Below are 22,912 nucleotides of genomic sequence, written 5' to 3'. Positions count from 1 at the left end.
TCAAAGCAACAGACAAGGAGCTGAGTTGAAGGCAAGACCATGGTTCTGCGGGGGCTGAAAACTGATAGTTAAAAAAGCAATTAGCAGCATCGTGCCCACCCCAGAAGCACGCTCTCACACGAACTAAGAGTGCATCCTCGTTCCCTCCCAGTGTTTTCTCTCTGTTTCCCTCTGCGTTTAGTCTTCTCTGCAGCCAGCATGAGGGTGACCTGAAATTCAGCCGAGTGAGCCGCAGAGCAGATGGTGCCCTCAGAGCTCTTGGGAAAAAAATGCAGATCAGATCAGATGGGCTAGATGTAGATGCTGTTCCTAGGAGAGGCATATGTCAAGGCCCCGCTATCCCAGGGATTGGGTGTGGGGCTGGGAGGGGACACAAGAGGATATCAGAAACCTCTGAACAGAAGGAAGCATAGAACCACGTAGTTCTAACCACGGCATGTGCTGGCAAAAGGCACAGTGATTGGATAAGTCAGAGAATATTTCACAGAGGAACACTCATATTTATCATCAATTTTGAGACCCTGTTAGAATTTTTTTAACCCTCAGTCCCCAGTCTCAGACCTACGACAGAGCCTTAGGTAAAACTGAGAAAGGGCCGGGCACAGTAGCTCACGCTTGTAATCCCAGCACTTTGGGAGGCCGAGGCAGGAGGAGCTCTTGAGCTCAGGAGGTAGAGACTAACCTGGACAACATAGTGAAACCCGGGTCTCTACAAAAAATACCAAAAAATTAGCCAGGCATGGTGGCGCACACCTGTAGTCCCTGACACCCGAGAGGCTGGGGTGGGAAAATGGACTGAGCCCCAGAGGTTGAGGCTACAGTGATCTGTAATCCTGCCACTGCACTGCAGCCTGGGTGACAGAATGAGACCCTGTCTGGAAAAAAAAAAAATTGATAAATGTGTTTAAATTTTATTTTTCTGCTTGGTTAACACTGATGACCTTCATCATTCTGAGCCATGGATAGTCTTCCTTGGGGAATAGCAGGGCAGGCTTTTCCCAGGAGCAGAGCCTGCCTCTTTTGTGTGGTATTTTTGGTACCTTCCCTTCCAGCTGATGTTCCCTGGAATAAAAGGAGCTGGCTGAGAGCAGTGGTTCTCGAGCCTCAGTGTGCATCGCAATCACCTGGGTATTTGTCTAAAAACTTCCCAAACCAGAATCTCTGGGGAGAGCCCAGGGCTTGCTCCTTGGGCAGCTCCTTGGGCATCCAGGTCTGAGAAACACTGGCCTGAGGGGAGCCAAGTCAGGCATGTGCAGGGGTGGTTGGCAGCTGCTCAGATGTGCAAGGAGCTGCCCAACCAGAAATGCCTTCCTGACACCTCCTCACCAGCACCGATGTCTGCCCTTGTACTGGGCTATGCGTTATATTCCTTTAAACACCCGATACATCAACCCTGTGGCCTGTTTTCACTTAGCTGAGAGCACAGCCATTGGGAAGAGGCTCTGAACCTGACAAGCTTTCATGTGGAGAGGAAGAGAAGGGTCTGGCAGCAGTGGGGAGAGCAAGCACCAGAGAGAGGAGCCCAGGAAGGAACAATGGGGACGTGGGGCACTGGGGCGTTCACATGAGGGCTGAAGCCCTTCTCCTTTTCCCTTTGCCAGGGCTGCAGACAGCGGCCCAAAAGCAGGCCTGGAGGAGAGTCTGAGTAGAAATAAGTTAGAGCTGGTAATTATTCAGAGACGGGTAAAACCTAAGATTTGGTGATGGAGAGAAAGCAAAGAAACCGATTTTTATATAGGAGGGAGACCTGTGCTATAAACACTGAAAGGCAGCCTGTTAGATGGCAGTGGAAACTACAGAGGGCACATGAAATTGTCTTACATGGCACAGGGGGTCTGATCAGAAAGTGTTCAGAAGTCCTGTTGAACGCGGTGGCTCAGGCCTATAATCCCAGCACTTTGGGAGGCCGAGGCGGGCAGATCACCTGAGGTCAGGAGTTCGAGACCAGCCTGATCAACATGGTGAAACCCCGTCTCTACTAAAAATATAAAATTAGCCAGGTGTGGTGGTGCATGCATGTAATCCCAGCTACTCAGGAGGCTGATGCAGGAGAATTGCTTGAACCCTGGAGGCAGAGGTTGCAGTGAGCTGAGATTGCACCACTGCACTCCAGTCTGGGTGACAGAGTGAGACTCCTTCTCGAGAAAAAAAAAAAAAAAAAAAAAAGTGTTCAGGATCCCTGTTCTAAGGAAAGAAGGAGAAGGAAGAGAGGGAGGGAGGAATGGAGGGAGGGAAGAAGGAAGGAGAGAAGTAAAAACAATCTTAATTTCTAATAAAATTTCTTAAGATCTTGCATTTTATGCTTGTGTTCAGGTGGATGATTACATGTGTATGTGTGTACATCCATAAACACAATCTTCAAAATGCATCATCAAAATTCTGCTTTAGGCTTAGAACCAAGTTAGGACTCATATGAAAGATGAATGATTTGGATTTGGTCAGGGTCTTTGTAAGGAACGGTTCGGTAGACTGATAAGTCTGTGTGATTACAGAGGCTGCTGGTTTGCCTAGAAGAGTCCATTTATATTCACAACATTAAAGACATGAAGCTGTTGAAGACCCTCCTGGATATTCCTGCAAACCCAACAGGTGAGCTCCAAAAATGGAATAAATGTCCCTCAAATTTCATGTCCTGGTGCTTCTTTCCCAAGCTTTATTTTCCTCCAAATTGCGAACGTGAAGCAGTGTTTGCTTTTTGAGTCTTAGTGAGGTTTATCTCGAAGCTTTGTCTTAATGGTGGCAGATTCAAATTATGTCAGGCTGTGTGTCCTGCAGGGGGGCTGTGTGCCCTTCATTGCAGTCCAAGAATAACAACACCCTTTGTCTGGGACCCATATCAGCAAATGTGTCAAGGCACGTAAGGTAGACATGTAAAAGATTTCAAGCATCTGATGTTGAAAAGTGTTTACCCCTAATTGTTTTTTGTGGTTCGTTCAGTACAGAGTAGGCGTGATAATTAGAAGCAGGTTTCAACTTGGCGTGTCTGCATGGCCAGCAAAAAGACAATCTGAACCATAAAGAATATGTTTTATTACATGACAAAGAAATCTCTCTACTTCGACGATATGCTAGGATATTAAACCTTACTGAATTCTCGGGATTTAACACTATTTAATACATTCCTGGTGTATAAGAAGAGGAATGGTTTGGATTTGTTATATTGAAATAGCAGATGACATTATATGAATTCATCAAGCTAGGAGTAAACAAGAAAGAATTCCTTCGTTGTGTGGTGGGGTGAGGAGTCAGCACACTGGAACAACTTGTACATTTAATGACTCCAGATTAATATTTGCAGATTATATTTCAGTTTGGTATCATTGAACAACTGCTTCTATTATATTTCAGTTTAGTATCATTGAACAACTGCTTCTATTTGCTGTTTCTGAGTTATTTGGCTTTCACTGAATTTCAAGATCTATCTGGGTGCCATCCAAGTCACCTAGACTTTTTGAACCTTGGTTCCCTTATGAATAATACCCATCTCCCAGGGTTGGCTGAGAATTAAACAAGGTAATGTTTGTGAAAGTGACCAGCACAGGAACTGCCATGCATGAAATACTTCTGATGCCTTCTCTTCATTCCAATTCTATAAATGGCCCTTGGCTGTTGATTTTGGTGCTTTCACATTTCAGCCATGGCAAAAGGATATTTTAAAAGAACAAAGCTAGCTGGGTGCGGTGGCTCACGCCTATAATCGCAGCTCATTGGGAGGCTGAGGCAGGTGGATTACCTGAGGTTAGGAATTCAAGACCAGCCTGACCAACATGAAGAAACCCCGTCTCTACCAAAAAAATACAAAAATTAGCTGGGCATGGTGGCGGATGCCTGTAATCCCAGCTACTTGGGAGGCTGAGACAGGAAAATTACTTGAACCCAGGAGGCGGAGGCTTCAGTGAGCTGAGATCGCACCACTGCACTCCAGCCTGGGCAACAGATGGAGACTCTGTCTCAAAAAACAATGAATAAATTAAAAATAAATAAATAAATAAAAGAACAAAGCCATTGAGGCTGTTAAGGAGTTCTGTGAGATAATGACTTTGAAGCATATTTTCTGAAATGGAAGACGGTACGTGAAGAATCTGTGGGTGGTAAGTTTTTCCCTTAGAAATGAGAGGCTGAAATCATCTGGACAAGTATCTATTGCAGACATTCTTTGTGCTTGGCACCATAGTAGGCACCATTAGGCAACCTCATACCAGGAGCCTAAAATCTAGTTGTCACGAGTTCCCTTCAACAGTCTGTCTGAGGTGGTCTGAGACAGGTGCACCAGCAGCCTTTGTCAGGGGTGGAACCATGTTTAACTCTGGGGTGCGGACACAGTTGAAGGGAGCATGTGCTCTTCTGATCAGGAATGAGAGGCCCCTGAATCTGCATAGAGCTTGAGGCTGGCAGGGCCTGAGCTGAGCCTTCAGGGATTTGGGGAGGGACATCGGGCATGCAGAAAGCTAGAAGCTGCCTGTGGCTCTCAGTTTCTCTGAAGAGAGGGGAGGGACAGTAAATGCCACTTACTCCTCACACCTGTTGCACACTTGACCCCCAGAGGACAGGGTTGCTTCAGGACTGAGCACCCTCCCTTGCAAACAGATGTTTCTCCTTTTTTTTTTTTTTTTTTTTTTTGAGACACAGTCTCACTCTGTTGCCCAGGCTGGAGTGAGGTGGTGCAATCTCAGCTCACTGCAACCTTCGCCTCCCGGATTCAAGCGATTCTCATGCCTCAGCCTCCTGAGTAGCTGGGACTACAGGTGCCTACCACCACACCCAGCTAATTTTTTGTATTTTTAGTAGAGATAGGATTTCACCATGTTGGCCAGGCTGGTCTTGAACTCCTGTCCTCAAGTGATCCGCCTGCCTTGGCCTCCCAAAGTGCTGGAATTATAGGCATGAGCCAGCATACTTAGCCACCATTTACTCTTATTTTTTAGCAAATATAGTTGTTTTTCTGTAGTTCAGAAAACTCACTGGTTGCCTTACTTTCTGCAGCTTAAACAGAGAGAAAATAAGGTTTAAAAGTGCAGGGCTATTTGTGTTCCCTGTTAGAGACAGTGTATATTGTTTGTAAAGGGAATCGATTTTATCTCAAGAAAAATTAGAAACAATAGCAGAGACTTCCTCTGTCTCAGATAAAAGAATGCCTCCTTATGAAAGGATCCAGGGATAGGTTGAGTATTTCTTCTGAAAGACCAGGAGCAAACTGTGTCTTTTTAGACCTCTGATGTTCTTTGGAGATACAGCCCAAGGTGTTTTAAATGCTCACATTTATAATTATCACCTCAACTTCTCCTGAGCTCCCTTTCTACTGCAGTAAAATGGAGATGATCATTTTTAGCCCCCAGAGTTGCCACGGAGAGTGTTACCTGAGGTTGTGGCCTGGGTGGGCAAAGGTGGGTCCGCCCTGTCCATGCGGGCAGTCAGACTCACTCCGCAGCCCTCTCTGTCCCATAGGACAGCCTTGCACAGGTCAGAGCTGTGCTTCAGTGACACGACCAGGTCCTCACTTGGGAACCTTCAGAGGACTCCGCCCTGCCAAAATCATGAATATACACTCCCCAGAGGCCAGGAGTCGCCTTATCTGTTCTCATCCTCTAGTTTATTTTCTGAACAAAGAAATAAGATGGAAACTGTGACTGTTGATTTTATAAATCCTTGCTGGGTACGGAAGGAAGACACAATCACTCGTCTAATTGTCTTCAGCACACAAATCCTGAATGCATTTTGACTTCATAAACTACAAGTAAATTAGCTATACAGAGTTCGCCTGTTGCCTCACACTTGGTATCTAACGCAGCTGTAAATTTCCTTCTTTCTGTCTGTTTGTGTCATGCCCATTCCTGTTGTGTCAGAGATTGCACGCTGTTTCCTTTAAAGAGCTTGGCCAGACAGGGGCTCGAAGTTAATTTCCTGCTAGCATAGCAGTCTGCTCTGAGCAGTCAAGGGTGGAAATCTCCATGAAAGTCCTGCCAACTGCAGACCTCCCAGTATGGACGAGGTGGTCACAGAGCTGACCACCTTTTATGGGATTTGGAGGGAGTGTTCTATACCACACAGCAATGCAGATCATTGAACAGTTCACGGTTTCTTCCCCAGCAAGACCTCTTTCTTGCTTGAAAATGCTAATAAAAGTGGTATAAATGCTTCCCTTTTGTAAGAGCATAGGGCATTTGCTGTACAAAGAAGATGTCTTTCTATTTTTGAAAATCGGAAAGCGTAACCTGAGACATTAATCAACTCAGAGGGAACTGCATTTTATAAATCACTGTTAACTTACCTAAAGTTTGACATGCAATACTTTAAATACCAAGATGAGAATCATTTAGAATCATGGGACTTCCTTTGAATTCCACTGATGATGCCATTGGTTCTTGAGTTGAGAGCAGGCACTTCTTTTCCAGCTGTAGAAGAATTACAGCCAAACAATTACAGTGGAATTATAGCTGCCAGTGACTTATGAAAATATGTGTCAAGCTATAACACATCCAAAAGCCCCATCAGAACCTCATTCCTAGGTAGAAAAAAGACTGGAAGAAAATATGCTCAGATGTTGAGAACAGTGAAAAGCCTCTGGGTTTTAGAATTGTGGGTGATTTTTTTTCTCCTTATATTTTCTAGGCTTTGCAAATGTTCTACACCATCACTTTTATATTATACAATAATATTTTTAAAGCCCATATCCTTCCTTAAAAAGGCTTTGTGTAACACCTGTAACAGAAAGAGGAGACTGGCAGAATGGCAATAGCCAAGCTAAGGAAAACTCTTCTTGCTTGCCTTGGGTGGTTCCCAAGATACGAAGATACATTCGTGTGGCTGGTTGGATTTTTCTGACACTTGGGCCATAGGGAAGTCACAGTAGGCTTTTCTGGGGACCTTCATTAAGTCTGTAAGGGTAGGAAGGCAGGATTCCTTGTCTAAATTCAGATGGATTGGTAGAGGTACGAGCCTGGAGGCAAAACTGTCAAATAAGTGGTATGTGTCAGAGTATGCCTGCCCTCACTCTTATCCTTTGTCCCTTTCTTGTTAGCATCTAGTGTCAACCAGTTCTATAATAGGTATTGCAGAAAGTTCAATGTTAGCTTAGAAAGTTTAAACCTTTCTTCCCTTCTGGGAATATTTATGTTTTAACATAAGACTCTGAAGCACAGCTGGAGGTATGCGTCCAAGGCTTCTGCTCCAAGACTGCTTAGCTCTCTCTGCCACAAAGACACGCCCCAGTATTTTCAGAGGGAAGAAGTAAGAAACGAAGGCTTGGCATCTTGAAGTGTTAAATCTGGAAAGACCTCTATATCACGGTAGCCTTCATTTCACAGACAGGAAACAGGCCTGAAAGAGCAGCAAATAACTCGGCCAGAGTTTCATAGTACATAGCAGACCTCAGTCTTGAACTCATGTCCTCAGCCTATCTCTAACCAGATAAATATTCCTGAAACATGCCTTAAAATAAAATTTGAAAATCTTTTTTGAGATAAAATTCACATCCTATACAATTCACCCGTTTAAAATGCATGGTTCAATAGCTTTTGGTATATTCACGGAATTGTGTAACCATCACCACAATTAATTTTAGAGCATTTTCATCGCCCCAAACCTTGTACCTCTTAGCCATCACTCCCTATGCCCCCAGCCATAGGCAACCCCTAATCTACTTTCTGTCTCTATTAGATTATGGATTTCTCTATTCTGGACATTTTATATCAGGAGACTCATACAATATCGGTTCCTTTGTGACTGACTTCTTTCACATAGCCTAATGTTTCCAAGGTTCTTCTGTGTTGTAGCATGTATCAATACTTTATTTTTCTTGCTGGATAATATTCTATTATAAAAATATATCACATTTTCTTTATCCATTTATCAGTTGATAACATTTGGGTTATTTCCACTTTTTGACTTATGAATAATGCTGCCATGAACATTCATATACAAGTTTTTGTGTGGACATATGTTAAATTTCTCTTGGGTGTATATGTAGGAGTGGAATTTCTAGGTCATATGAGAACTTTATGTTTAGCTTTTGAAGAACTGCTAAACATTCCAGAGCACTGCCCCATTTTACATTCCCACCAGCGGTGCATAAGATCCCAGTTTCTCCATATCCTCACCAACATTTATCTGTCTTTTTGACTATAGTCATCCTAGTGGTTGTACAGTGGTATCTCATCGTGTTTTTAACACAGCCTTTTTAAAAACATATGTGCTAGGCCAGGCACGATGGCTCACGCCTGTAATCCCAGCACTTTGGGAGGCCGAGGCAGATGGATCACCTGAGGTCACGAGTTCGAGACAGCCTGGCCAACATGCTGAAACCCTGTCTCTACTGAAAATACAAAAATTAGCTGGGCGTGGTGGCACACGCCTGTAATCCCAGCTACTCGGCAGGCTGAGACAGGAGAATCGCTTGAACCAAAGAGGCGGAGGTTGCAGTGAGCCAAGATCGCACCACTGCACTGCAGCTTGGGCAACAGAGTAAGACTCCATCTCAAAAAACAAAGCAAAACATATGTGCTGAGAAACCTTCAGCAGTTACACACTGCATTTGTAAGGTCTTAACTCTTTAGTTTGGTATGCTAGTCCTTGTAAGATTTCCACAGTCTTCACATCTTTTCTGCCAGCCGCCTCTATGGGAACCCAGCACACAAGACAACCAGATCTCCTGACTGCCTTCCCTCCCCAGTTTCACAAGACTAGAATCCCTTCTGCCTGCCTAGCTGTTCTTGAAATTTCATTTGGGTAGCAAAGAACTCAGAAGGGGTGAGGAATTGGGGTTTCCAGAGCAAAACTGGAAATGGACGAGTGGCCTCTTCTAAGTCTTGGGGCCAGGAATGACCTTGTATCGCCAAAGGGGTGGCAGGGCTGCCAGAACGTGCAGTTAAAAGTTCCGGGGCTCAGCCACTTCCTTGCCGTAGCTATGCATGGCAAGTGATAAGAGGACAGCCCCGCTGTGGACTCAGCAAAGCCAGAGCAGGAAATGAGACCTAGGTTCCAACTCTAAATGTTTACTTTCTTTTTCCTTTGCTCCCCTTCCTCAGCAGATTAGTTGAGGTATGTTTCAGCCTGACCTAAAGTTTTTTCTTATACTTTTAGAAGACACCCACTTAATATACTAACTTGTAATAGACGCCAGTCACTTTTTTTTTTTTTTTTTTTTTTAGAGAGATGTCTCTCTTGCGTGATCTCAAAGTTTCTGGTAACACTTTGGTTTCTATGGAATTGCTGGAATTCACTGCTATCATGTGCACCTCTATTCATCTAAACCATTGTTTTGAAAATCCTTTACTTAAATGCTCCCTTCTTGAATCCCCTTATAAATAAAAACAGCTTATGTTGGTTCAGTGGTTTGATGGGCTGTTTACTCTTCCGGAATATTATTGAAGCATCTTAAATCCAAAATGTCCTCTTTATTTAGTTTGTCTCAATGTCTAGGCACACCATCTTGACTGCAGACGCAGACCTCAAATAAACTTCCTCCTCGGGAGGTACCCATTTCCCTTATCAAGGCAGGGCATTTGGCTCAGAAATTGCTGAGTTTCTTTTTTTTTTTTTTTTCTTAAGACAGAACCTCACTCTCACCCAGGCTGGAGTGCAGTGCCACTATCTTCACTCACTGCAACCTCCACCTCCAGGTTTAAGCAATTCTCCTGCCTCAGCCTCCCGAGTAGCTGGGACTACAGGCACATGCAACCACATCTGACTAGTTTTTGTATTTTTAATAGAGACAGGGTTTCACTATGTTGGCCAGCCTGATCTCGAACTCCTGACCTCAGGTGACCCACCTGCCTCGGCCTCCCAAAGTGCTGGGATCACAGGTGTGAGCCACCTTGCCTGGCCTGAAATTTCTCAGTTTCTAAATAGGTTCTTGGCGGCTCCTCTTCCCCAACTTGAAGTTACTGGCCAACAGTATATAATCATCTGCAGAAAGACCAATATGTACTGACTTTTCACAATAGGAAGATTTATTTCAGTTTTGAGGAAATCTCTTGTAGCCCTAGAGGATAATGGAATTGGAAGAAAAGTAGATGCTGTTTCAGAGTCCTGGGGTAAAATGTAAAAATGAGCAATACACACACACACACACACACACACACACATATATATATATATATATTTTTTGAGACAGGGTCTCACTCTGTAGCCCAGGCTGGAGTGCAATGGCACGATCTCCACTCACTGCAACCTTTGCCTCCTGGGTTCAAGCGATTCTCCTACCTCAGCCTCCCAGGTAGCTGGGACTATAGGCACGCACCACCACGCCCAGCTAGTTTTTGTATTTTTAGTAGAGATGGGGTTTCACCATGTTGGCCAGGCTTGTCTGGAACTCCTGACCTCAAGTGATCCGCCCGCCTCAAAGTGCTGGAATTACAGGCATGAGCCACTGTGCCCGGCAAGTCTCATTGTTTCACTGTAGCAAGGACGCAGCCAGTGTTAAATCAGGAGGTCTTCCCCTGTGAAGTTGCTTTATTGGGACCCTTAATCGGAAGAATCATCAGCGGAAAGCAGTTGTCTGCAAAGCCATTCCTCCCCTTGCCAGTAGATGGCACTGTAGCTGTACTGTTTTCAGATGCCCTCTCCAGCCGTGCAATCTCTCCCTTGGCCCCAGGCTTCTCATGTTCTGTTTCTTCTTTGCCAGGTCTATGTGCTCTCTCTATCAACCATTCCAATTCTTACTTGGCCTATCCTGGAAGCCTGACTTCAGGGGAGATTGTGCTTTATGATGGAAACTCCCTGGTAAGTTGACGGTGACCTGGCTGAGCCAACCCACCTGGCTTGGCTGTGTGGTCATGGAAGGAGATAGATAAGGACGCCCTGCCGTGGGGGGCTGGAGGCGGTGGGAGTAAGCAATACTGGGGAGTTGTTCAAGAGAAGGTGATACTATTTCCCCTCGGGCTTGCTGTCAGTCAACATCACCATAAGCCAGCTGGCCAGGCCAAGTCAGACATCTGCAGCATAATGAAAACCACTTGCCAGCAGGAGGCCAGTTGTCTGCCTGAATGTGTCACCCTGTCCCATGCCACAGCCTGAGACAGTGTGCAGGTGTTTCATATTCCCTGCCCTCTGGTCTCTGAGGCATCCCTGAGCGGGACAAGATTGCTGTGGGAAGTTGCCTAAAGATGCGTGCAGGGCGCGCCTGCGACGGCATCACACTGCATCGGGCGCTCAGTTCGCGGCCACCTTCCCGAGGGCAGGAAAAGGGATGGAAATGGAGTGGCCCTTGAAGCCAAATCTTGATTCACCAGAAAATGACACACAGCTTACATGCAGATGGCCTGGGGGACACAGGAAGAGACAGGGAGCTGGACAAAGGAGGGAGAAAGGAGAAAAGAGGAAGGGGAGGGATGTGAAATCCATCTTCCCTCCTCCGCAGCATCTGTATCCATTTTTCCTTTTCACCAACAGAAAACAGTCTGCACTATTGCTGCCCATGAGGGAACACTAGCTGCCATCACCTTCAATGCCTCAGGCTCCAAACTAGCAAGTGCGTCTGAAAAAGTGAGTCCACTCCCACCAACACCTCTGTCTGGGGTTCGCTGGATGGCTCCTGCCGTGCGCAGGGATGGGATTGAACAAGCCTGGTGACATGAAGACTGACTGGTCTCTGGGCCCACTCAGAATTTGTTTCAGAGGGAGAATTTCTGGCCTCTGCATGTGTGGTATATTCATGCATTTGTTAATTCAATAGGCCAGGGGCCTGCACTATGCAAGATACAAGACACTTTGCATGAAAACTCGTGGTCTTATGAAGAAATGTACATGTACATCAGCCATAGAGACGGACAAATGCTACACCTTATAAACACAGTACAGTGCAAACCAAATGCTTTACTTTGCTATTTAGAGAAATTGATGTCTTCTGCCTGGAATAATCAGAGAAAGTGATCCAATTGAATTTTTTTTTTTTTTTTTTTTTTTGAGGTGGAGTCTAGCTCTGTCGCCCGGGCTGGAGTGCAATGGCGCAATCTCGGCTCACTGCAACCTCCGCCTCCCAGGTTTAAGTGATTCTCCTGCCTCAGCCTCCCGAGTAGCTGGGATTACAGGCACATGCTGCCACGCCTGGCTAATTTTTTGTATTTTAGTGGAAACGGGGTTTCACTGTGTTGCCCAGGCCGGTCTTGAATTCCTGAGCTCAGGCAATCCACCCGCCTTGGCCTCCCAAAGTGCTAGGATTACAGGCGTGAGCCACCACACCCGGCCTCAAATTGAAATTCTAAGAAACCAGAGCAGTTGGGTGAACACACACATGCACACACACATACACGCACAGCCTTGGGCACAGGTGGAAGGGAAAAGGTAGACAGAGGGTGTTTAAAACATTTTCCAAGAATTGTTGATAGGGCACATAAATAAAAATGCCTCTATGCTCAACATGGTGTTCTTCCTCCTCAGAGACAGATGTTCAAAACCAATAAAACAAACTCCTCTCTAAAGGGACATCTCTGTGTAAAGCCATTAATGGTTATGAAATGTCCACCTGCTTTCTTTTCCAGGGCACAGTCATCCGGGTGTTCTCTGTCCCTGATGGGCAAAAGCTCTATGAGTTCCGGAGAGGGATGAAAAGGTCTGTGTTCAATGTCAAACTCATTTTAAAGTCCCCGCAGAAGTCCCGCAGGGGCCGCTGGCAGCTGTCTAGGGAGAGGACAGAGTGGCTCTGTGCCCTCCACTCACCTGGAGGAAGTGTAACTACTCTCCCAGGTAATTGACTCCCAGGCTTTACTTAGGGCTCAGCAAAACTGAAAGCCGAGATGCTGTTTTAACACAGTTCAGCCATGAGAGTCCCTTTTTGATGTGTGTGTGGGCGGCCGGCACAGGAGAAATGAGAGAGCCAGGGAGTCACAATCCAAAAATAATTTCTGATTTCCTTCCATGGAAATAAAGGACGATGCAAAGTGTGACTGTTTGGGATCTTATCGGATGTAGGTTTGCAGCCAGATCAGTGCACAGAGCAACTGGAAGATTCCAAGATGCCAGGAAGGCACAGTTCCTCCCTTCTGCTGACAGAGGCAGGGCTATACCTTGTTTCTTCTCACATAAATAAGACTATGGGCCGGGCGCGGTGGCTCACGTCTGTAATCCCAGCACTCTGGGAGGCCAAGGCAGGCAGATCACCTGAGGACCAGCCTGGCCAACATGGTGAAACACCGTCTCTACTAAAAATACAAAAATTGGCTGGGTGTGGTGGTGTGTGCCTGTAATCCCAGCTACTTGGGAGGCTGAGGCAGGAGAATCGCTTGAACCCAGGAGGTAGAGGTTGCAGTGAGTTGAGATCAAGCCACTGTACTCCAGCCTGGGCAACAGAGCGAGAGACTCTGTCTCAAAAAAAAAAAAAAAAAAAAAAAAAAAGACTATGACCCTTTGTGAATCTTTCTGACATTAATTTCTAAATATGAGCACCACAATGTTTAAGGGATCTGGGGCTACCTAGGCTCTTCAGGATACATCTGATTTTCTTATAAAGCTGATCTCTGAGTTATAAGGCCATAACTCTCATTTCTCTTGCTCACTGACCCATGTGTTGCTGTGCTTGTAGGTATGTGACAATCAGCTCTCTAGTGTTCAGTATGGATTCACAATTCCTCTGCGCCTCCAGTAACACCGAGACGGTACACATCTTCAAGCTGGAACAGGTCACCAACAGGCAAGTACTCCACGGGGCACCAAATGCTCATTAAACGAAAGGAGTCAGGCCTAGGCTCTTCTACTGGCATGAATGATCTCTTTTCTTTCTGAACACCCAATCTTGGCTTCACTTGGGACTTCACCTAAGTGATGGAGTGTGTGTTAGCAAAACTTTGGGGGCATGATGCACAAAAGCAAAAAACTGGGAGCCACCCACGTGAGTTCACGTTCTGGCTCTGCCTCTTAGGAGCCCGGAGATCCTGGGAAGATAATTTAGATCTGTGTCCTTCAGTTTCCTCATCTACAAAATGAACATAACAGTAGTATTAAATGAGTCTGCAGATCTAAAGTGTTCAGCATCGTGCCTGGCACATAGTAAGCACTAAGAAGTGTTAGCTGATATAGCTGTAAATATAACAATATATTTATTTATCATTGTTGCCAGCAGCACCACTGAGCGCTTGGGAAGCACTGCAATTTCTCAGGGCTTAAGAAGCTGTCTGAAAAGTGAAAGAAAAGCCTAAAAAGTGGATAAAATCTCTAGGGAAAGAGTAAAAAGAACTTCAGGGCAGACAATGAGCTTTGGGTTACACCTGTGCAGAATGGGGGGTTGGAAAGTTCTGGAAAGATGGAGGAGTGAGAAAGGAGCAGCCCCCAGTGTTTCATACCCCACGGTGGGGGGCAAGGATTCTAGAGAAAGAGCGCTTTGAAAACGTTACCCCAACCTGCAGAGAAAGGCAGGATCAGGACAGAAAGCCTACTGTATCTGGGGAGTTGGTTGCTGGTACCCTTGGATGGAGTTTCAGAAGAGGAAGGTGTAGAGGCTGGGCACCATATCACACTGATACATGCTAACACATACATAACAGAGGCCGGGCACCTTATCACGCTGATACATGCTAACACATACGTAACAGGCCGGGCACCTTATCACACTGATACACACACGTACATGACAGAGGCTAAGCACCATATCACATGGATACATGCTAACACACGTAACAGGCCAGGCACCTTATCACACAGATACATGATAACACATACATGACAGAGGCCAGGCACCTTATCAATGCTGATACATGCGGACCTCATGATCCACCTGCCTCAACCTCCCAAAGTGCTGGGACTATAGGCAAACAGCCACATTTATGATCTCACAGTTCTGCAGCCCAGAATGGCAGGACTGGGTCTTCTTCTCAGCATGACACAAGGCTGAAAGAGAGGTGTCAAGATTTCTCTGACTTGCCCTTCTGCCATCTTTTTCTGCCACCAGTTGGAGAAAGCTATTTTTAAAGGCGTGTGTGATTAAAGCAAGCCCACGCTGCCTGAAGTCACCTGAGCCATGTCACATATCACAGCCATGGGACTGACGTCCCCTCATCTCTAGAATCCTTGTCTCCCCCCACCCCCAGTGGTGTATGAAACACTGGGGGCTGCTCCCTTCTCGCTCCTCCATCTTTCCAGAACTTTCCAACCCCCAATCTGCACAGGCGTAACCCAAAGCTCATTGTTTGTCCTGAGGTTCTTTTTACTCTTTCCCTGGAGATTATATCCACTTTTTAGGCTTTTCTTTCACTTTTCAGACAGCTTCTTAAGCCCTGGTCTTTTTTGGAGCCTTAATTCATCATCTGTTGTCATGGGTTTGAGCACTAGAGGGCGGCTGAGCTGTTAAGATGCCGTTCAACCCCAAGGTTCCACGAGTGAGTGGTCGCAATTGCTGCTGCAGCCCCGTCTCCACTGGGGATTATTATCAGAGATTCATTTTCCACTCCAGGCTCTCCTGTTTCTGTCTGTGAGCACAGGTGACCAGGAGCAGAACCTCCAAGCTGTTCTGGGTTCTCCGCTCAACCTGTCCACAGGTGTTCATATGTCCCTGGCGGTTACGGCTCACATGTGCCTCCCCCCTCAGCCTGTCCACGGGTGTTCATATGTCCCTGGCAGTTATGGTTCACATGGGCCCCCCCTCAGCCTGTCCACGGGGCGTTCATATGTCCCCAGCAGTTATGGCTCTCATGGGCCTCCCCTCAGCCTGTCCACAGGGTGTTCATATGTCCCCAGCAGTTATGGCTCTCATGGGCCTCCCCTCAGCCTGTCCACGAGTGTTCATATGTCCCCGGCGGTTACGGCTCACACGTGCCTCTTCAGCCCTGCTTCGCTGGCCAGGGCCCTTGAACGTGTCTTTAGCACCTCGTGCTGGTCCAGCCGTTACTCTTACATTTGGTCTGACTTTCCAGTCTCTTTCAACCAATACCAGTCCATCCTATATCATCTTGCTGATTAATCTTCTGAAAATGTCCCTTTGAACGTGACACCTCCTCCTCAGACACCTTTATTCCCCTTTGACCTTGGGAATGAAGTCCCAGCTCCTCCCGTCCCCCTGAGTCAGACCTGCTGCAGAGCCCAGCAGCCACCACCCCCAGAACCTCCTCATTTCCTCCAGCCGCAGAGACACCATCCCATAAAACAGTATGCGCCACGTGCCGGGCTCCATGCTCAGTCCCCAGCATCCTTAATTCTCCCAGCAACCCTGTCAGGAAGGTTGTGATGATGATTCCTGTTTCCCAAATGAGGAAATCTGGACACGGAAACGTTAAGGAACCTCATCCGCCTCTCCCTTCCTCTGTGGTCCTGGACTAGCTCCTGCCTGGACCATCTGTGCAGCACCGCATATTAACTGCTCACGTGGTTTTTCTTTGTATACACCGGTGCTCTCTCAATCTGGAATGCAGGGTCTGGATCGTACACCTCTTTGTAAACCCCAGCCCGGAGCACAGGGCTGTGGGACAGACAGTACAAGGATGTCTCAGGATGCTTCGGATCACAGAACCCTAGCAGTGCACCTAGCATAGTCACTTTCAGATGAGAACATGAAGGCCCAGAGAGGTTTGTCCAAAGACCCCCTAGCCCATTGGTAGCATAGTAAAGAATACCTCCCAGAGCTCTGAGCTGCAGGGCGAGCTTCCCACCAGGACCTAATCCTGCAGACAAGCAGCCTCTCAGCAGTTGCCTGCTCCTGGGAACTCATATGGCAACCTTGGTTCTCAATGTGCCACCCTCTGTGTGGGGCAGAGCTGGGGGTTGTCTCTCACCAACAGAACAGTCACCCCGTTTGTCTGGCAGAGGCCTTGGGATGAAGTTCCATGACTGTAGGCGACATCCCAGGTCCCTTTGCATGATCTCCATCATTACACATGCTGGGTACCTGGGTGACTCCAGGGTTATCTACAATCAAACACCACCCAAAGTGTCTTGCCCGGAGGTTTGCTACCCACTCAGTCTGGCTCAGGAGGCCTTCACGTTGAGATCTGTCTGTTCTTCCATGAGCCCGGCACAGTCCCAAGCTTATTTAATGGTACCTGGATATCAAGTCCATCTCACTCTCTACCCTAACTCTCTTCTGGAAATCTGGGAATCAGACTAGTCATCAGATAAGCCTTCTTTAATAGGGGAAAGCAGTAGCATTGGGAACCTTTTAATAGCTTTACAATGGCTCTTCTGAAGAACAAACAAGCCCTTGATGCTCGTTAGTTATTGCCAGAATAATACATCCTGGATTGTTCTCAGTGGGCAGAACATTATGCTAAGGCACAGTCTCTTCCTGCTGCGGGGAGTGTGGCTAATGACGCTTGGGTGTGGAGATTCCTGGGTGCGTGTGGGGCCTGCAGCCCAGTCCCATCGTTGCCTGTGCATTACTCCCTAGTCGACCAGAAGAGCCTTCGACCTGGAGTGGCTACATGGGAAAGATGTTCATGGCTGCTACCAACTACCTCCCCACCCAGGTGTCAGACATGATGCATCAGGACAGGGCTTTTGCCACCGCACGCTTGAACTTCTCCGGACAGAGGAACATCTGTACCCTCTCAACGTACGTACAATGACACCCACTCTAAACAAGATCACGCTTTCGTCAATGTATTTTTCCAAAGCACAAAAATCCCCAAACCTGAAAAGAAAAAAAGAAAACTTGCCCCAGGCTGGGCACGGTGGCTCACATCTGTAATCCCAGCACCTTGGGAGGCCAAGGCAGGTGGATCATCTGAGGTCAGGAGTTTGAGACCAGCCTGGCCAACGTGGTGAAATCTCGTCTCTACTAAAAATACAAAAATTAGCCGGGTGTGGTGGTGCGTGCCTGTAGTCCCAGCTATTTGGGAGGTTGGGGCAGGAGAATCGCTTGAACCCAGGAGGCGGAGGTTGCAGTGAGCCGAGATCATGCCACTGCACTCCAGCCTGGGCGACAGAGTAAGACTCCATCTCAAAAAAGAAAAAGAAAACTTGCCCCAAAGGAAGGGTGAGCAGAATCAAACCCCTGCTTTTCCTATCTGACTTCAATACGGATTCTCAGGGGGCAGCCAGAAGTTGGCATGGGAATTTTAACCTTCTGGTTATAACGACACTGTCTTAAAAACAATTCTTATTTTTATGTAATTACGTAAAAAGCCTCCAGGTCTGTTTTCTAGGTTCGGACTCCTATGGGGCTGACAGATGTTTTAAGAAGTTTAAAGGAGTTTATTCAAAAGTTGAACATTTTTAAAATTTCACAAAACTAACCAGCAAAGACAGTAAGCCAATCCTCCATTTACCCCCTTTCTGTCTTGGTTAAGGGCAGAGACACATGTCAGAGGGAGACTGCGTCCCATGTAGGGAGCTAATGTGTCACTAGCTATTGCTTCTCGCAGGGTCGCAGCATCTACACTCACTTGCCTCATCCACACTGTCACGTTCAAAGACAAGAAATAATCCTGAAAGTAGATCCCAAGGCCAGAATGCAAAGGGATAGCCAGAAGCCCAGACCAGATCAGTGGGCTAAGGGTTTGTCAAAGGCAGAATCTGGTGACAGCTAGGGTGAGGGGGGGCTTTGTCATTGGAAGTGAATCCATCGCCCATCTTCGTTGTCATCACGGTTTATGTTTTCCTTGGCCCTTAGGATCCAGAAGTTGCCACGGCTGCTAGTTGCGTCATCCAGTGGACACCTTTATATGTACAATTTGGATCCTCAGGATGGAGGAGAGTGTGTCTTAATCAAAACCCACAGGTGAAGAGACTGCTTTTCAAAAGACAGCCTTTCGAGGGCTGGTCGTGTAGAGTTGTCCCTTCGCCAAGAACAACGACAAGCTTCAGTGCCCTTGCATTGATTTGTTCTTCACTGGCAGTCTCAGTGGCAAACCTCTAGTGGGCAAGTGCTCTGCACCAGGCTCTGTGTCAGGTGCCCTCAGCATGTGGTAATCATCTGGAAAAGTGCCAGGATTAATAACACACAAGATGGTCTCCCCCTCAGCCTATGCTCCTAACACAGCCCTGAGCTCACAGTGGGTATTCAAAAATATTCCCTGCCACCAGGCATGGCGGCTCACACCTGTAATCCCGGCACTTTGGGAGGCCGAAGCGGGTGGATGGCTTGAGTCCAGGTGTTCAAGACCAGCCTGGGCAACATGGTGAAACCCCATCTGTGCCAAAAACAAATACAAAAATCAGCCAGGTGTGGTGGCACACACCTGTAGTCCCAGCTACTCAGGAGGCTGAGGTGGGAGAATCACCTGAGCCTGGAGAGGTTGAGGCTGCAGTGAGCCATGATCACACCATTGCACTCCAGCCTGGGCAACAGAGTGAGACCCTGTCTCAAAAAAAAAAAAAAAAAAAAAAAAAAAAACCTATTCCCTGCATGGAATTGAAAAGTGCTCTACCAGGCACGTTGACTCATGCCTGTAATCCCAATATTTTGGGAGGCCAAGGAGGGCAGATGGCTTGAGCTCAGGAGTTTGAGACCAGCCTGAGAAACATGGTGAAACCCCAACAAAAAGAAAAAATATAAAAATTAGCCAGGCATGGTGGCACATGCCTTGTAGTCCCAGCTACTTGGGAGGCAGAGGTGGGAGGATCACCTGAGCCCAGGAAGGTCGAGACTGCAGTAAGCTGTGGTCACACCACTGCACTGCAGCCTGGGCAACAGAGTGAGACCCTGTCTCAAAAAAGAAAAGAAAACAAAAGAAAAGCACTCATGCCTTCTGTGAACGGGCACAGACTGAGCTCTCCTGCTGTGGCCAGAGCACCAGAGCTGCCACCGCCCCCCACCGATGGCCACTCTCCTTGCTAGCATGTCCTCACCTGTGTGTACTGGGAAGAGCAGAGGACTAATCTTTGTTTAGCCAATGTAAGAGAAAGGCCATTTTGATGGTGTGTGACTGCCCCTGGCAGTTGCAGGTCACTTCAGCTCATCCTGGCCCAGCAGCATGTGGGTAGGTCTACAATTTAAACCCACAGAGTTGGTGGGCGGATCACCTGAGGTCGGGAGTTCGAGACCAGCCTGGCCAACATGGTGAAACCCAGTCTCTACTAAAAATACAAAAATTAGCCAGGCGCTGTGGTGGGTGCCTGTAGTCCCAGCTACTCGGGAGGCTGAGGCAGGAGAATCGCTTGAACCCAGGAGGCGGAGGTTGCAGTGAGCCGAGATTGCGCCACTGCACTCCAGCCTGGGCAATAGAGCAAGACCCTGCCTCAAAAATAAATAAATAACCCACAGAGCTGAGCACAGGCTTCCTCATGCTTTTCCTTTGGAAGGTGTCCTAGATATATGATGATTTCTTTTTTCTTTCACCTCCTCTTGATTGTCACAAGTAGCTTGCTTGGCTCAGGAACAACAGAAGAGAATAAAGAAAATGACCTCAGACCTTCTTTACCTCAGTCTTATGCAGCAACCGTAGCCAGACCAAGTGCATCTTCAGCCTCCACGGTGCCAGGTGGGTGGACACGGGGCCAACAGGGGAGCATCTCCAACAGTGACCTCCCTCCCCTTCTCCCTGCACGCTCCCTCCCCTTCCCCCTTCACTGTTACCTGGGGGTGGAGTGCCCTCCCTCTGCTTCTCCCTCTGCCCTCCCTCCCCGTCTCCCTTCACCCTCCCTCCGCTTCCCCCTTCACTGTTACCTGGGGGTGGAGTGCTCTCCTTGAATTTTTTATTTTCTCACAGGTGAGGCCATGGTAATAGCCTTTAAACCTGGGACCCTCAACCTGGCAAGGCATCACACGATACGGTCTTTTTCCTAACAAGTGGTGTTAACCCTTTGCCTCTTCAAAAATTCCAATGAGGCCAGGCACATTGGCTCACGCCTGTAATCCCAGCACTTTGGGAGGCTGAGGCCAGCGGATCACTGGAGGCCAGGGGTTTGAGACCAGCCTAGCCAACATGGTGAAACCCCATCTCTACTTAAAAAATAGAAAAATTAGCTGGGCATGTTGGCACACACTTGCAATCCCAGCTACTCCGGAGGCTGAGGCAGGAGAATTGCTTGAACCAGAGAGGCGGAGATTGCAGTGAGCTGAGATACCACTGCACTCCAGCCTGGGTGAAAGAGTGAGACTCCGTTTCAAAAAATAAAAACTAAACTAAAATTTCCAAAGAGCCTGTAGTCCTAGCCACTCAGGAAGTTAAATTGAGGCAGAAGGATCCCTTAGGCTCAGGAGTTCGAGACCAGCCTGGGCAACATACTGAGACCCTACCTCAACAAAGAAAAATTCAAAGAGGTAGGATGCCTCAGGCATCTGAAGTGGAAAGGCAGGTCAGGCTTAAAGATGGCAGATGGTGAGGATTATGACTTGTCCTAGGCACAGTACCTCCAGGGGGAAGACAGACAGCCCCTTTGCTTCCTTTGCCCTTTATTTGAGCCCCCCCTCCCCACCCGCCAGGTCATGGCATAAAAGCAGATCCCCAGTGCTTGTTTCATGTCTCTCTCTTGGTTTCCAGGTTATTCTGAGGACGGCGGGGCGCTGCGAGGAGAAGTTATTCCTGAACATGAGTTTGCGACGGGACCAGTGTGTCTTGATGATGAGAATGAGTTTCCTCCTGTGAGCATTACGAACCCGTAACTGGGCGGCTCAGTCTGTGTGCTTAGAAGGAAACCTTCGCCTCATACGAGAGGCAGAGTCCCTTTCCCTGTTTTCTAATCTATAACAACTAATTCTCTGCTCTAGTATTTGGAAAGCCATAGGATATCTGTTGTACTGTGTGCTTCGAATCCTACAGGGTAGGCTTTAGGTGTCGAGCTAAACCCTGATGGCATTAGAGTCACCGAATACTAATCCAGGGAGTCTTGGTGGCCTCCCTCCAGCCAGAGGCCTGCGATCCCTTACTTTGCTTCTGTAGCACTGACTTTGCTGCCTGGATGGTAGGAACACGTGACTTGCCTAAAACTTATTTTCCTGAGGCTCCCATGGATGCGTTTGCAGAATGCTGCCTTCCTTGTGCTGGAGGGGATGGTTTCAGAGGGCTGGGCTGTGTGTTCAGGACTCTGAGCTGAGTTGCTGCACTCTGTGAACCAGCTTGACCCTCACTTACCTGCAGCTGTGGCCGGCAGGCCCGCACCTCCCCAGCAGTTGCAGACACTCATTAAGAAACAAGTGGCCGGGTGCGGTGGCTCACACCTGTAATCCCAGCACTTTGGGAGGCCAAGGCTGGAGGATTGCTTGAGCCCAGGAGTTAGAGACCAGCCTGGGCAACACAGCAAAACCCCATCTCCACCAAAAAAAAAAAAAAAAGAAAAGAAAAAATTAGCCGGGTGTGGTGTCACGTGCCTGTAGTCCCAGCTATTGAGGACGCTGAGATGGGAGGATCACCTGAACCTGGGAGGTCGAGGCTGCAGTGAGCTATGATTGTGCCACTGCACTCCAGCCTGGGTGAAAGAGTGAGACTCTATCTCAAAAAGAAAAGAAAAGCAATTGTGTGCTCTGTGGAGGGCAGCAGGTGCAGGGCAGGAGCTTGCCCGAGCACCTTTAGCTGGGTTTCCCAGCAACCTGCTCAGGCTGTTCCCACAGCTAGGGCCCTCGGGGCTGGCTGAGTGCTGGGCGTGGCTTCTTCCATCACCTGGAACTGAAGGCAAGATTCCCTCCTGAGAGCCTGCCGGGGCTTCCTTAACTGCTGATTCTTCAGGCTCCCATCTGGAGTAACATATAGACCGCTCTTGTGAGCTTCAGTCAAAACATCCCAGATAGTCAACCTGAAATCATTTCAAGCTGGAAGTACTGATTTGTTTTGTTTTGTTTTTGAGACGGAGTCTTGCTCTGTCACCCAGGCTGGAGTGCAGTGGTGTGATCTCGGCTCGCTGCAGCCTCTGCCTCCTGGGTTCAAGCAATTCTCCTGCCTCAGCCTCCCGAGTAGCTGCAATTACAGACGTGCGCCACCATGCCCAACTAATATTTTGTATTTTTAGTAGAGACGGGGTTTCACCATGTTGGTCACGCTGGTCTCAAACTCCTGACCTCAAGTGATCCACTCGTCTCGGCCTCCCAAAGTGCTGGGATTACAGGCGTGAACCGCCG

At 47.6% G+C, this 22,912-nt stretch overlaps 2 protein-coding genes across 8 annotated transcripts in view; one reads left to right on the top strand and one right to left on the bottom strand.

Moving 5' to 3' along the window:
- WIPI1 (WD repeat domain, phosphoinositide interacting 1) overlaps positions 1 to 22,912 on the top strand; it is a 36,694-nt gene that overhangs the window by 10,476 nt on the left and 3,306 nt on the right. For both annotated transcript variants that reach the window (XM_008961083.4, XM_003808934.6), the window contains 9 exons: positions 2,493 to 2,589; positions 10,622 to 10,719; positions 11,389 to 11,481; positions 12,477 to 12,547; positions 13,517 to 13,624; positions 17,306 to 17,470; positions 18,530 to 18,637; positions 20,221 to 20,339; positions 21,342 to 21,442. In XM_008961083.4, the coding sequence (XP_008959331.2) occupies positions 2,493 to 2,589; positions 10,622 to 10,719; positions 11,389 to 11,481; positions 12,477 to 12,547; positions 13,517 to 13,624; positions 17,306 to 17,470; positions 18,530 to 18,637; positions 20,221 to 20,339; positions 21,342 to 21,442 (960 nt within the window). The remainder of the gene's footprint in view (positions 1 to 2,492; positions 2,590 to 10,621; positions 10,720 to 11,388; positions 11,482 to 12,476; positions 12,548 to 13,516; positions 13,625 to 17,305; positions 17,471 to 18,529; positions 18,638 to 20,220; positions 20,340 to 21,341; positions 21,443 to 22,912) is intronic.
- Positions 3,068 to 22,912, bottom strand: part of ARSG (arylsulfatase G) — a 187,273-nt gene continuing 167,428 nt past the window's right edge. For 5 of the 6 annotated variants that reach the window (XM_057300297.2, XM_057300298.2, XM_055101713.2 and 2 more), the window contains one exon: positions 3,068 to 6,392. In XM_057300297.2, the coding sequence (XP_057156280.1) occupies positions 6,310 to 6,392 (83 nt within the window). In that variant the 3' untranslated portion in view covers positions 3,068 to 6,309. The remainder of the gene's footprint in view (positions 6,393 to 22,912) is intronic. The other variant, XM_034942763.3, reaches the window with a different exon arrangement.

The sequence above is a fragment of the Pan paniscus genome, chromosome 19 (genome assembly GCF_029289425.2).
Source record: "Pan paniscus chromosome 19, NHGRI_mPanPan1-v2.0_pri, whole genome shotgun sequence".
Taxonomy (NCBI): domain Eukaryota; kingdom Metazoa; phylum Chordata; class Mammalia; order Primates; family Hominidae; genus Pan; species Pan paniscus.
This window is presented reverse-complemented; position numbering and strand designations above follow the sequence as displayed.